The sequence below is a fragment of the Vipera berus genome (genome assembly GCF_964194415.1).
Source record: "Vipera berus genome assembly, chromosome: 1".
NCBI classification, from domain to species: Eukaryota; Metazoa; Chordata; class Lepidosauria; order Squamata; family Viperidae; genus Vipera; species Vipera berus.
Genome location: NC_138202.1, coordinates 160,921,959 through 160,937,252, shown reverse-complemented (window position 1 = coordinate 160,937,252; position 15,294 = coordinate 160,921,959). Strand labels below are relative to the sequence as shown.

At 44.3% G+C, this 15,294-nt stretch overlaps 1 protein-coding gene across 1 annotated transcript in view; it reads left to right on the top strand.

Annotated features, from left to right (window-relative positions):
* Positions 1–2,079: 2,079 nt before the first annotated feature.
* Positions 2,080–15,294, top strand: part of CHN1 (chimerin 1) — a gene marked incomplete at its 5' end in the record, with an annotated part of 127,843 nt that continues 114,628 nt past the window's right edge. Inside the window, one exon of the mRNA XM_081313976.1 lies at positions 2,080–2,098. Coding sequence (XP_081170102.1) covers positions 2,080–2,098 — 19 coding nt within the window. The remainder of the gene's footprint in view (positions 2,099–15,294) is intronic.

Genomic DNA, 15,294 nt, shown 5'->3' with positions numbered 1-15,294 from the left:
GACTGAGTAAATGTGCCACTTTTACCATTAAAGGGGAAATGTAGTGAAAACTGAAGGAATCAAGTCTAAACATCTGGCTGAGTGTGCAACCAACAACAGCAATGCTAATGTCACTGCAATGCCTGGAGAAACCAGAATAGAAGAAATAGAACTGGGGAGAAAAATCAGAAAATGTAAAGGTCTGCATATAGATGTAGAACTATTATAGCAAAAAGAGTAAAAATAATACCAATAGCAATAGGCACTTTGGGTGTAATTCCAAAAATCTGGAGCACTCCTTGAACAACCCTGGCAATGGCAAAATCACCTTCAGTCAATTGCAAAAGATAGAATTACTGTCAAGCCTAACCCATGAACCATGTAAACGATCAAGCCAAAGTACTGCTCTTTATTTGCGTGCATCATATAAACAGAATCTTGCCAGACTAAATCTATACTACCCCAACCTTCCTCTTCCACAATCCAGTTCTGGATCATGCTGTCTTGTCTTGTGCCTTTCCTTGAAATATCCTTCCTACTTTCTGTGAGCCTTCTGCATTACCCTAATCCAGGGGTGTCAAACTGCCGGCTCACGGGCCAGATGCGTCACGCCAAAACCGTGCCCACCCCATTGCTGGCAATGGGAAAAAAATCATGATACGTCGTGACCCGTCACATGACATCGTGAGTTTGACACCCATGCCCTAATCAATCACATTTACTTGGAACAACTTACATCCTGTGACAATACCTTTAATATTATTAAACAACTTCTTCCTCTCCTAGATCCTTGGAAAGGACTCAGTTGGCGGACAAAAATGCTAAATCCAGTCTAAATTATTCTTATGCAACCACCATAAGAATAATAACAAGGAAAAGCATAATTTGATTTTAGGGCTATGAGTGCTGGATGGAGGACACGACAAAAAATTTGGCAACATTGGACCACTGGTGACCCTATACATGTGTAGGCATTTAAATGTTATCACAGTCTTTAAACTGTGGGTAAACTGAGTATTATGTACCTAAAACTACAGGTATTTTTTTTGTGGGGGTAAACGGTATTATTCAAGAGCAGGAGACGGGTAATTGGGCCAACATTTAAGAATTACTGAACTTAATCAGGTTCTAAAATGTGTTCAAGTTTTATTTTCCCAAGTTTTGTTAATTCTCATTTAGGTGCAGTTGCATTTTCACTTAGGGTGATTTCCCCCTCCCCCTTTCCAACGTATTCTTCACGTTACAGGTAAAGCAAGGTATTTTAATCTCTGCTACCAACTGTGCTGATGGAAGGAGTCAGCCCTGCATGGGGACCGTGTTTTTACATATAAGGAGAAGTAAAAGACGCTAAATAAAAAGCAAGTAGGTGGTGGTGGGGAGGCAGTTCCCTATATAGTCAGAGCTTGGAACTCAATCCTCTACTATCTGGAGGAAGTATAGTTCAAGGAGCAGCGAGAGGTAGAAACCTCCGCTCCCCTCTTTGCATGCTTTCAACGATCGAAACGAAACTGCAATCCCACCGAGAGGCCTTGACCCCCCCGTCCGTAGGCTGCCGTCTTTCCTAGCTGACAGCGCCCGCCTCGCCGAGGGGCGACGGAGGCTTCAGGGATGGAGGAAGGTGGTGGCCCACGAATCCCCGTTGCCATGGGAACCCATTCAGGGAACTGCAAGCCGCGAAGACAGGAGGGAGGGGAAGCCAGTCATGTGGCGAAGCAAGATGGCTCCCAGCGCTTGAAGGCTGAAGCCGGAGAGGGTGGGAGCAGCGCCGTCCGAAAGGGAGCAAAGCGCCGCTCGGCGAGGCAACAGCTGTCCGCTGCTCCCGAAGTTTTTTTTCCCCTCCGAGCCTCCCGGGATTTGGCGCAGCCTCTCCCTAACCCCGACCTTCCCCGACGCTTTCCCCTTGGCCAGCAGCAAAGGGCTCGGGCGATCGCGGCGATAACTTTTATTGCAGCGGCTGCTTCTGCTCTTTTGTTGCTTTGCTGCCGCCGCTGCCGCTGTCAGCCCGCCTCGCTGATGGGAGCGCCGCAGAGCTCCGGTCCGGCCGCCGGTCTGGCTCAATAACCTCCCAGGCGATCCCGCTTGTAGCGCGGAGCCGAGACGATGGCTCTCACCTTGTTCGGTGAGTAAGCGCTGCCCCCCCTCTCTCTCTCTCTCTTTCTCACCTTTCTTCCCTCCTTCCACAGGTAGATAAAATAAAAACGGGAGGCAGCCCTGAAAGGGGCTGGAAGGAGCGCTCGCCCTTCTCTCTCTTTTGCTGGGCTTTCCGGATTCTTTTGGGTTTGGCCATGAGCAAGAGAAGACTTCCTTCTTTCTCTTCTCACCCATTGTTTCCACTCCAAGCAGAGCCCGTGTTTGTGTGTGTGTGTGTGTGTGTGTGTGTACTTGCTTCTTCAGGCACTGTCGGGGGGGTTTTGGATGGTTGGTTGGCATTTGCAGTACGAAGTACTAGAGTTTTCAGGGCAATCTCTTTCATCTCTTTCATTCTCTTCCCCCAATCTGGCTTGTACGTAAGGCATCCATCCATCCTCTCTCTCTCAAAACAAAACCGAAACGCCTCAGCTTGGCATAGTAGTTCATTCATTCGCTGTCCTTTCTGGGAAGTCAGAGAGAAGTTGCCCCTGCAAGCGAGGAGCTTGCTTTTTTATTTTTTATTTTTATTTTTATTTTTTAAAAATGTGTTTCTTCCAGAAGGAATGATGATCGGTGTGATGCAAATATTTGTATATAATTTATTTAAAAATTATTTTGAAAAAGCATCTCTCTCTTTCTCGGAAACAGATGGTTAAAAACACTCTGCTAATGTTTGTGTCTGCACGCACAGAGAGGGTCTGTGTTTTGTATCATTTGGTTTTGATTATGTGTGTTTTTAGCAGCAAAGAAAATGGTCCTATAAATAAAACATTAATTTGGGCAAGTTTTATATATTGGCATATTAATTTATTTAAACTAATTATTAAGCTTAATGGCACACATTTCTAACTTAGCACAGTAATTAAAAAGCATTTTGTAACAGTAAAGTGAAGCAAAATAATCTTGACACTAACATATCATTTGGGGAAGCAACGTTCATTACATAAATAACTCACAGCATTCTTAACTTGGGGTTGCTTTCAAGTGAGTTATTTTGTATAATTATAATTTATACCAAATGTGTTTTTAACAATTGAAGTGTGTTCTTAATTTTTCATTTTCAAACTCATAACTGCTGCAGTAGTTTTTATATCTGTACCTTTGCTCTTTACAAGAGTGTCTATAGCCCTTTAATTTTACTGTTCACAGAATGTTTCCAGCAGTATCTGGGAGATTCCAAATATAACTATGGAAATATATTTTACAATTGTTAAGATGTTTGGACATAATTTAGTCTAAGGCTAAGATGGTTATATTAAATTTCTTTCATCAGTTTTGTATTGTGAATTGAATCTGAAGAATATAAATTAATGACCCTGGGTGAGATTTTCTGTGACTGTAGTAGAAGTTTTGTAACAGGTTATATTGTTAACACAGCAAAGATGTTTGTGACACCTTTTTATTGTGGAGTATTTCTATTTCATCTAACAACTGGCAAGGACTGTGTTTTCAGGATAAAGATGCAGTTGAAAAGGAGGGGAACAGAAGTGAGAGAGAGAAAGAATTGTTTGTAGATAGTGATTATTAATAAAACAATGCACGTGACTTCTTCCAATCAAGTTTGATATATTCATGCAATTTTCTTGGCAACAGTACAGAAGTGATTGTCACTGTTTTCACCCATTATTCTTTTTAAAAAAAATTTAGTCTAACCCACGGGTGTCAAACTCTCCGCGTCACGTGACATGTCACGACCTATGGTGACTTTTTTGCATTGCTGGAACTCGAATGGGTTTGGCTTCCATATGATGCAACCGGCCGGCAGTTTGACACCCCTGGTCTAATCCATAGCCCTGGTATTTGCTTATGGTTCTTACACTCAAGTATAAACTGGTGTCACTTAGCTTTCAATCAGGTGCTGCCACCTGTTGAGGCAACACAATAGCATTGCTTTAATAATGGTCACTAAGGCTTTGTTTATTCTTCAAAAGATGTCCTTCAAAATGTATGGGAGAACATTTTGAAGTGTTTAGATCACACTAATATTACTGTCTCTGGTTAATTCCCAGTGTGACTTGTGAATCTATAAAAGCTTAAGCATCGTTAATGTGCTGGTATATTATGGTGCCATAATGTTATGCATTGTTATCTTTGCTGGAAGAGATTTTATATGATTACTGGAAAGCTCATTGCTAGTGATAGACCAATGGCTTATTTTCTTTTCTTGTCCATGTTAGTCAGTGGTTTCTTATTGCCTCATAAACTCTGATTTGCAATTCTTTTTTGTATGTGGTGCAAGAAAACAAGGATTGAGATTCAAGCACTATGCTCAATTCAATTTTTTTTATTATGGTCATAGACCACTATTCACTATGCTCATTTTTTTTAAATCTTAGTTAGTTCCCGTCTGTTGCACAAATGAGAAGAGCCAAGCAGAAATGAACCAATAAAGTATTTCAGCACATACTGAGGATTTTCTTTCTTCTGGCCTGAAAATTATATATACAGTATTTTTACAGGATCCCTGTTATTTTTTTAAATAGTAATCTGTTTAATATCTAAGAAAACAAAAGTCACATACTCTATCTTTCAGAGTCAGCCACAAAATCTTAATAATCTTCCAGGGCCTTATTATTTCTGGTCTTCATTCTTGAATTTACAGTTGTGTTAGTAAAAAAATCTGTAAAGTTTACTGCTGTCTTCTGCTGAGTGTGTTATATAAAGCTCTAGCAGAGCAGTAAATATATCAAAAGAAGCAATCATTAACAAAATGTCAGAATTTTTTTTTCAGGTGGCAAAAAAATAAATGTAGGCATTACCAAATATATTCAATTGCACATAGACTTATATACTGCCCCATAATGCTTTACAGCACACTCTCAGTGGTTTACAATGTCAGCATATTTCCCCCAACAATCTGAGTCATCATTTTACTGACCTTGGAAAGATGGAGGTCTAAGTCAGAATCGAATTCTAGGCTGTGGGCAGAGTTTGCCTGTAGTACTGCATTTTAACCTCTGCACCACCACAGCTGAATAAATTTTTAAAACTACTACATAGCATTTCTGCCATGTAATCCTGTTATGGAATATGTTGTTCAGAGTCACATGAAAGAAAACATGAACAGATGTGGCACAGCAGGCATTGAGCACGCAAACCAGAATAACAAAGGGTTTTCCAAGAATCTGAATTTCTTTTGCAGTGAGAATGAAGAGAAACGGATATATAGTAGATGATGGAGTTCATTTCACTTTTACATTGTTAATCACATACTTTTCCCCCCATCAGCTAAACATAAAGCCTCCAGATATTACTACACTATTATACCTGTAACTATCATTCTAGGAAGTGTTACTCTTAATAAAGTGTCTGATATCAGTTATAAACCGGATGATAGTAAACAAACACTAGATAAGAGTGGTGGTCTTGGTCAGTTAGAAACAGGTCAAAGAACTGCTGGTTCTCTTAAATCCATTTTGGAAGGAAAAATCAACATATAAATTTAATAAGTAAATACCTATAGCTTTCTCCAAACATATAGAAGCAACCGTTAGCTTATGTCCATTCATTCAATGATCGGCGGTGCTGAAAAAAATGGACTTAGGATCAGTCCTTGAAATTCTGACTGTCGCAACACCTCTACAGTCAGGGGATTGTGATGGGTGCTTGGGTGCCAAGCTCAAGACTACAACATTGCAGTGAGCCATGATTATGTGATTGTCATTTGTCACCTTCCCTGCCGCTTTCCTCCAAGTAAAGTCAGTGAGGAAGCTGGCAGGGAAGGTTGCAAGTTACTACAACAAGTCCCTCATGCTGCTTTTTCTCCTGAGGAGCCTGCCTCAGAGTATAGGAGCCCAGGATTATTACTATTGCCTTAGTGCTTGAAGAAAGTCTGTGAAAGTATTCTTTCCTAGAACTTGATCATTGATGAAAAGCTATAATGGCGGGGCTGTTGCACTAAGAGCGAAGACTCATGGTGAAAATAATGGGGTGGTAATATTGGTCTCTGTTCTAGAATTCTGGAAAGTGTAGTCCAACTATATTCAGACAGGTTAGATTGGAGAAGGCAAGCTAGGAGGTTTGCTTTGGGATGCAGTGGGACAGTGGTTATGGACACTGTATGGAACAGAAAATTGGTATGAACTTCAGGTGTACATCAAGAGAAGCTTACGGCTTAAAAGTAAAGCCAATGTTTCAGTCCTTCTTTTAAGTTGTCCTGTGCTGTAATTAACAGGGTCTTTAAATATCCTCACCAAATGCTAACAGAAAAGGCTAAATCTGACAGTGGTATCACTTTTCTTGGCAACATAGTCTTGCATTGGAATTGCTTGTTGAGTAGATTAGAAAAAGCATGCCAAATTCTGCATCCTTCAAAAAAAAACCTGTTGTTTTGGACTAAAGTTCCCATGTATGCAAATAGGCAATTTGATAGCTAAATGATAATTCCCAGCATTGGTAATGGGCATATTGAAATTATGTTCTAAAGGCTCATATCTCTTCATCCATGAATTATAAGCATAGGGGGTTATCCTTTAATTAGAACAGAAAATGTTACATTTTGCATTAAGTTGCCAAGTATTTATTTGTCAATAGATGTTAGGAATGAGTACCAAAAAGCAGTAACGTTGGCAGTCACTGTCTAAATTCAGTGGTTGAAATGTTACACCTGTATTAAATATGCTATACTTAATCCTATTATTTTTCAAGTATGAAACTTTTTTCATGAGAGTAGTTTTTATTTTTTTAAAGAATAAAAATAATGGTATTGATGCTTGTTTTAATCAGAATTACAGGACTAGAAATGTTGTTAGGACTAACAAGTTTAAATGTTTATATTCAAAAAAATATGAAATGCTGAAAGTGTACATATCTCACCAATTATCTCCTTAGAAGAAAAGTATACACATTATTTAGAGTTATGTTCAGGTAGTAATTATGGGCATTTTCTTTTGGATTTTGGATAAAACATGTAATGTTAACACATATGGAATTTTGCTTACAGGTTGGAGTAAATTTCCCTTGTCCTGTTGGGAGGAACTGTTAGGGTCTTTAAAAACAATTTTGTAAAGAATTGTGTTAGGAGCTAGGAAATGGCCGTTTTTCAAACAGCTATAGGCTGTCCAGAGGGTATAGTTTATTATTTAATTTAATAATTATTATGTACTGTCAGCATATTGAAGTCAGTCAAGAGCTCAATCTTCTTCTGTAAACAATACATCTGTAGCACTTAAACTATCTGTCTAACCTTGAGAACTGAATTTGCTCTTCACTTGGTGCAGTGGAATGTTTATCTAATTTGAAAAACTTAATGAAGCAAATAAAGAGCAGCTTTCATTTTCTGGACCAAAATTGAAAGGAAAGCCTTCTTGATGTTGGATACCAAGATCATCCCCACCCATGAGACTGTTTCCTTCATGGTGTAGAGTAGAAGTAGGATCACCATTGTTCTACTTTCCACTTCTATTCTGCTGCCATTTTGTACATAAAAGGATTAAAGCTGAAATATCAGAAGACCTCTCTCTTTTGTACTGGTCATGCTAATTACTCGTGGTTGTGCTATGAACTTCTATCCTTTGGTTTAAATGGGCCTACAGAGGGGCTTTGTTTGGGTCAATGTGGGTCTGATGGGATTGGGCAAAGAGGAATTGGGTTTAACCCTCATCATGTCTAAAAGATGAAGAGTGCAGCCTCCATTTTGTTACTAGATTTATTTTCTACAGGGCAACAGACAAATTAATGCTCAAGAATTAACGATAATATATAAATATTCTAAAATTTCACAAACTTTTTTTTTATTGAAAACTTTTAACATACAGTTTATCTTTAACAGTCCCCCCTCCCCCTCTCCCTCCCTCCCTCCCCCTCCCCCCCTCCCCCCCCCCGACTTCCCAGAGCTAAATACAAGGTATAGAAAAGAAAAACAATCATAAACAACCATATACTAACAACCATAAACTCTAAAATCCATCACTCTCTAGCTTATACAGGATAATACAAATCTTAATGATATTAAATATATATAGAAAAGAAAAAAGAAAGGAAAAAAAGGAAATAAAGAAAGAAAAAGCGAAGGGAGACTCATTCAAATGCTACATGAAACTTCTTAACCCTATATTTGTTCTGGATGTACTCAACCCATTTTCTCCATTCCATAATATAACGTTCTTGCGAGTGATCTTTCAAGTAAGCCGAAATCTTTACCATCTCTGCCAGGTCGGAAACCTTTAAAGTCCATTCTTCTATAGTCGGCAGTTCCTCTTTCTTCCAATACTGACCTATTAAAAGTCTTGCTGCCGTGATTAAATTCAACATCAACTTAGTGTCCACAACCGTAGCATCTGTAATTATTCCCAACAAGAAGAGTTGCGGACAAAACTTTATCCTTTGCTTGAAAATCTTCTGCATATTCCACCAAATTTTTATCCAAAAGGCCTTAACCTTTTTACAAGTCCACCATACATGAAAATATGTTGCATCTTCATCACCACACCTCCAACATTTTGGTTGATAATTCGGATACATGCTTGCAAGCTTTTTAGGATCTAAATGCCATCTATAAAACATTTTATAAAAGTTCTCTCTTAGATTTTGAGCTTGTGTAAATTTTACATTCCTCACCCAAATCTTTTCCCACGTGTCCATTGTAATAACTTCTTGAATATTTTGGGCCCATTTTATCATACAATCCTTAACAAGTTCTGTTTCTGAGTCAATTTCTATCAATGCAAGATATATCCGTTTAATATGTGCTGGACCCTGATTTCTGATTTGCTTTATCAGATTTTCATCAGTCATTGTAAAACCATTTTTCTGATCTTCTTTCCACCTGGCCCGTAGCTGAGTACCCGTTCTGCAAGCCTCCGCCGCCAGCAGAGGCTCGATCCGCCATTTTGCAAGCCTGAATACACAGGAATACCCTGTGTGGCCGCGGCTCTCGGGGAAGCCCTGGCTGTCCGCTTCCTCGCTCCACGCTGCCATTCGGGGCCCGCGCGTTCCCCGGGCAAATCGTGGCGCCCAGCAGGCGAGGAAACACGCCCGCTCCAGTCGCCCCCCCTTCCCTCAGGAGACGCGAAGCAAGTGACCGCCCGAAGCTTACCGAGGACTTGCGCGCGGCCGAGGCTTCGGTGCTTCCAGGATCGCGCGCACCTCTCCCAAGCCGCCGCCGTCCGGAGACCTGCCGAAGTTTGGGGAGGTGCACGCGCACCTCCCCAAACGTCGGCAGGTCTCCGTTCCTCCGCGCAGACCTGCCGACGTTTGGGGAGGTTTGGGCGCCTCCCCAAACCTCCCCAAACGTCGGCAGGTCTCCGTTCCTCCGCGCAGACCTGCCGACGTTTGGGGAGGTTTGGGCGCCTCCCCAAACCTCCCCAAACCTCCCCAGGTCTCCGTTCCTCCGCGCAGACCTGCCGACGTTTGGGGAGGTTTGGGCGCCTCCCCAAACCTCCCCAAACGTCGGCAGGTCTCCGTTCCTCCTGCCGACGTTTGGGGAGGTTTGGGCACCTCCCCAAACCTACCCAGGTCTCCGTTCCTCCGCGCAGACCTGCCGACGTTTGGGGAGGTTTGGGCGCCTCCCCAAACCTCCCCAAACGTCGGCAGGTCTCCGTTCCTCCTGCCGACATTTGGGGAGGTTTGGGCGCCTCCCCAAACCTCCCCAGGTCTCCGTTCCTCCGCGCAGACCTGCCGACGTTTGGGGAGGTTTGGGCGCCTCCCCAAACCTCCCCAGGTCTCCGTTCCTCCGCACAGACCTGCCGACGTTTGGGGAGGTTTGGGCGCCTCCCCAAACCTCCCCAGGTCTCCGTTCCTCCGCGCAGACCTGCCGACGTTTGGGGAGGTTTGGGCGCCTCCCCAAACCTCCCCAGGTCTCCGTTCCTCCTGCCGACGTTTGGGGAGGTTTGGGCACCTCCCCAAACCTCCCCAGGTCTCCGTTCCTCCGCGCAGACCTGCCGACGTTTGGGGAGGTTTGGGCGCCTCCCCAAACCTCCCCAAACGTCGGCAGGTCTCCGTTCCTCCTGCCAACGTTTGGGGAGGTTTGGGCACCTCCCCAAACCTCCCCAGGTCTCCGTTCCTCCGCACAGATCTGCCGACGTTTGGGGAGGTTTGGGCGCCTCCCCAAACCTCCCCAGGTCTCCGTTCCTCCGCGCAGACCTGCCGACGTTTGGGGAGGTTTGGGCGCCACCCCAAACCTCCCCAGGTCTCCGTTCCTCCGCGCAGACCTGCCGACGTTTGGGGAGGTTTGGGCGCCTCCCCAAACCTCCCCAGGTCTCCGTTCCTCCGCGCAGACCTGCCGACGTTTGGGGAGGTTTGGGCGCCTCCCCAAACCTCCCCAGGTCTCCGTTCCTCCTGCCGACGTTTGGGGAGGTTTGGGCACCTCCCCAAACCTCCCCATGTCTCCGTTCCTCCGCGCAGACCTGCCGACGTTTGGGGAGGTTTGGGCGCCTCCCCAAACCTCCCCAAACGTCGGCAGGTCTCCGTTCCTCCTGCCGACGTTTGGGGAGGTTTGGGCGCCTCCCCAAACCTCCCCAGGTCTCCGTTCCTCCGCGCAGACCTGCCGACGTTTGGGAAGGTTTGGGCGCCTCCCCAAACGTCGGCAGGTCTGCGCGACGTTTGGGGAGGTTTGGGGAGGCGCCCAAACCTCCCCAAACGTCGGCAGGTCTGTGCGGAGGAACGGAGACCTGGGGAGGTTTGGGGAGGTGCCCAAACCTCCCCAAACGTCGGCAGGAGGAACGGAGACCTGCCGACGTTTGGGGAGGTTTGGGGAGGCGCCCAAACCTCCCCAAACGTCGGCAGGTCTGCGCGGAGGAACGGAGACCTGGGGAGGTTTGGGGAGGTGCCCAAACCTCCCCAAACGTCGGCAGGAGGAACGGAGACCTGGGGAGGTTTGGGGAGGCGCCCAAACCTCCCCAAACGTCGGCAGGTCTGCGCGGAGGAACGGAGACCTGGGGAGGTTTGGGGAGGCGCCCAAACCTCCCCAAACGTCGGCAGGTCTGCGCGGAGGAACGGAGACCTGGGGAGGTTTGGGGAGGCGCCCAAACCTCCCCAAACGTCGCCAGGTCTGCGTGGAGGAACGGAGACCTGGGGAGGTTTGGGGAGGTGCCCAAACCTCCCCAAATGTCGGCAGGAGGAACGGAGACCTGGGGAGGTTTGGGGAGGCGCCCAAACCTCCCCAAACGTCGGCAGGTCTGCGCGGAGGAACGGAGACCTGGGGAGGTTTGGGGAGGCGCCCAAACCTCCCCAAACATCGGCAGGAGGAACGGAGACCTGCCGACGTTTGGGGAGGCGCCCAAACCTCCCCAAACGTCGGCAGGTCTGCGCGGAGGAACGGAGACCTGGGGAGGTTTGGGGAGGCGCCCAAACCTCCCCAAACGTCGGCAGGAGGAACGGAGACCTGCCGACGTTTGGGGAGGCGCCCAAACCTCCCCAAACGTCGGCAGGTCTGCGCGGAGGAACGGAGACCTGGGGAGGTTTGGGGAGGTGCCCAAACCTCCCCAAACGTCGGCAGGAGGAACGGAGACCTGCCGAGGTTTGGGGAGGCGCCCAAACCTCCCCAAACGTCGGCAGGTCTGCGCGGAGGAACGGAGACCTGGGGAGGTTTGGGGAGGCGCCCAAACCTCCCCAAACGTTGGCAGGAGGAACGGAGTCCTGCCGAGGTTTGGGGAGGCGCCCAAACCTCCCCAAACGTCGGCAGGTCTCCGTTCCTCCGCGCCCTGCCTGCCTGCTTCTTTCCGCTGTGGAAAGAAGCAGGCAGGCAGGGTGCGGAGGAACGGAGACCTGCCGTTTGGGGAGGTTTGGGGAGGTGCGCGCGCACCTCCCCAAACCTCCCCAAACTTCGGCAGGTCTCGGACGGCAGTGGCTTGGGAGAGGTGCGCGCGATCCCGGAAGCACCAAAGCCTCGGCCGCGCACAAGTCCTCGGTAAGTTTTTTTGTTGACTGGAGTATAAGCCGAAGTGGAATTTTTCAGCCCAAAAAGTGGGCTGAAAAATTCGGCTTATACTCAAGTATATACGGTATATTGAAACCAATTCTGAACAATCTTCTCATCTCGCAAGAGACTATATGGTTTCAAACACCAGACATTTCTTTCCAAGTTTAGAATCTCCTTGTACGTAGTCACATCATGTTTGAAACCAGCATGTATATTTTCTATTGCGTGTTTTGGAATTGCCCACAATGGTATCTTGCAGTCTAGCTTGTGTCTGTACTTCTTCCAAACTCTCAGCAATGCCTGTCTTAAAATATGCACTCTAAACACATTATCTACCTTCTTATCATACAACAAATATGCATGCCAACCAAACAACAAGTCGTGGCCCTCAAGATTTAATAATCTCTCTTGTGTCAAATTAATCCAATCACTTATACCTACTAACGCAGCAGCTTCATAATATAATTTAAAATTAGGCATTTTAAGACCACCTCTTTCACGAGTATCCTGCATGATCTTAAGTTTGACTCGTGGTCTTTTCCCTGCCCAAACAAATTTATTGATACCTCTCTGCCATTCCTCCAAGTTAGAATCTTTCTTAAGAATCGGTATCATTTGAAATAAAAACAAAAATTTAGGCAGGACATTCATTTTCACTGCTGCAATTCTTCCCAGTAAAGACAATTGCAATTTTTCCCAACTCTCCATTTCTTTTTGGATTTTTCCCCATAATTTTTCATAATTATTTTTATATAATTTTGTATTAGAGGGCGACAAAAGCACCCCCAAATATTTGACCCTTTTGACAATCTCAAATCCAGTTAACCCTTCTAGAAGGGCCTTTTGCGATGCTGTCATGTTTTTGGCCAAAATTTTAGTTTTTTGTACATTAACTTTAAATCCAGAAACCTTCCCATATTGCATTATTATCTCCATCAGGTCCACAACAGAGCTCTCCGGCTGGGTCACTGTAACAACCAGATCATCTGCAAACGCTCTCAATCTATAATCCTGATCTCTAATCCGTATACCCTTAATTCTTTCCGAATTTCGTATTTTTACCAATAATATCTCCAATGTTAACACAAATAACAAAGGCGATAGCGGGCACCCTTGCCTTGTACCCTTCTCAATACTACATACTTCTGACAAACTATTGTTAACTATTATTCGAGCTGTTTGTTTTTGATATAATACCCTAATTGGTTGCAAAAATTTATCCCCAAAATTCATTTTATCTAAAACTTTCATCAAAAATTGCCAATTCAATTGATCAAAAGCTTTTTCAGCATCTAAAAAAATTAGCGCCGCAGGGATCTGGTTGTTCCTTTCCAAAAATTCCAACACATCAACTATATGCCTCACGTTATTTTTCATTTGCCTACCACTAATAAACCCAGTTTGATCCCCATGAATCACCCGTTGCAGAACCCTCATCAATCTATTAGCCAGCAATAGCTCTTGCACAGATCTTTACCTTCTTAATCCTAGAAAAAAAGTCATTAGTCAGCAAAATGAAGTCAATCCTAGAAAAAGATTGATGTCTGTCAGATAAAAAAGTATAATCCTTTTCATGCAGGTGTGTGTCACGCCAAATGTCTCGCAATTCCAAATCATCCTTCATTTCAAAAAAAGACTTAGGCAGTCTGGCATGGCACGGGATACGCTTAAAAAAACCAGCCTTATCCATCTGTACGTCCAAAACGCCATTCCAATCCCCCATAAAAATAAACGATTTGTAATCCAACTGAGTAAGCTTTGTATGAAGTGAGCTAAAAAAGTCAGCCTGTTGTTGTTGTTGATTAGGAGCATACAGTCCAACTAAAAGCGTTTTTTTACCTTCTAACAACAAATCTATCATTACGTATCTTCCATGCTTATCTGCTTCAATTAAGTCCGCTGTTATAGCACTTTTAACATAAACAACCACTCCGTTTTTCTTATTCATTGCAGAGGCAACAAATTGCGTACCCAATCTTGAATTCAGTAAAAACTTTTGGTCCATAGCCCTAATATGCGTTTCTTGCAAACATATAACATCAGTCTTAAATTGTTTTAAATATTGAAAAACTTTCTTCCTCTTCTGAGGCGAATTTAGTCCATTAACATTCCAAGTTAAGAATTTAGTCGCCATTCTTGTCGCCCCGAAGCTTCTGGAGCACCTCTCCAATGGCCCTATCTTCTTTGGGCCGCGCTCCTCCCACTGCCTCGCTGTAAGTACGCTTTGAAAGTTCCATAAACTTCTGCTGGTCTTGTTCTTTTATTTGTTTTGCTCTTTTTAAAGCAGCACGCGTCACCCTTAGCTCTCCAGCATCAGCCAACAAAGTTGTAATTTGATCCCTTCCAGCACCATCCTCCTCTGTCTGACCATCTTCAGCCTCATGAGGTTTTTCTTCACCAAATCCCTTTGCCGCTTCCAAAAGTGATAGTGGGGTTGCTTTTAAAACATTATTGTAGAAATCACGCGCCTGTGCCACAGTAACCAGGCGGTATCTTTTACCTTCATACATCGCCACCAGCCCAACTGGAATCTCCCATCTGAACCTTATATCACGTTGCTTAAGTTCCTGCACAAGAAATGCAAAGTCCTTTCTTCTCCTTAAAATCTTTGGAGGAATTTCCTTTAAGACCAAAACTTCTTGGTCAGCAACCACTACTTTAGTATCGTAGGCAGCTTGAATAACTTCATCTCTGATTTCTCTCTTTGTAAAGTAAACCACCACATCTCTAGGTAACTTCCTCTGTCTGGCAATCCATGAGTTAACACGAAAAACTTTATCCATACATCCCTTTATTTCAGATGCTGGCTGACCCAATACTGCTTCCAGGGCTTCAGAAATCAGCTGCTTTAAATCTTCTTTAATATTTTCTTTTAAGCCTCTGATTCTAACAGCATACTGCATCTGGTGAAACTGAACAAGGCTTAACTCTCTGTCCATTTTGTCTCTTAAGTCTTCATTCTCCAATACCTTTACTTCTAGTACAGCATTTTTTTGAGTCAAATCTTCCACTTTTTCTTCCAAACCTTGCACACATTCAGCCACACTTTCCACTGTAGACAAAATGTCTACCCTCATCGCACTAAATTTCTCTTCCATCCTCTCTTCTATTCTCTCCTCCATTTTTGCCAATTTATCACCCAATGTTACTAAAATTACCTGGGCATGTTTTTCAAGGGCATCTTGTAAATCCTTCGATGTCAATGCAGCAGGAGGAAGCAAGGCTTGCAACGATGTCTGTTGCACCGGAGAAGTTCCAGCACTCCGAAGGGTTTTTGAGGGAGGTTTAGCCGCCATCTTTTACTTTCACTTGTGACGCACTTTCAC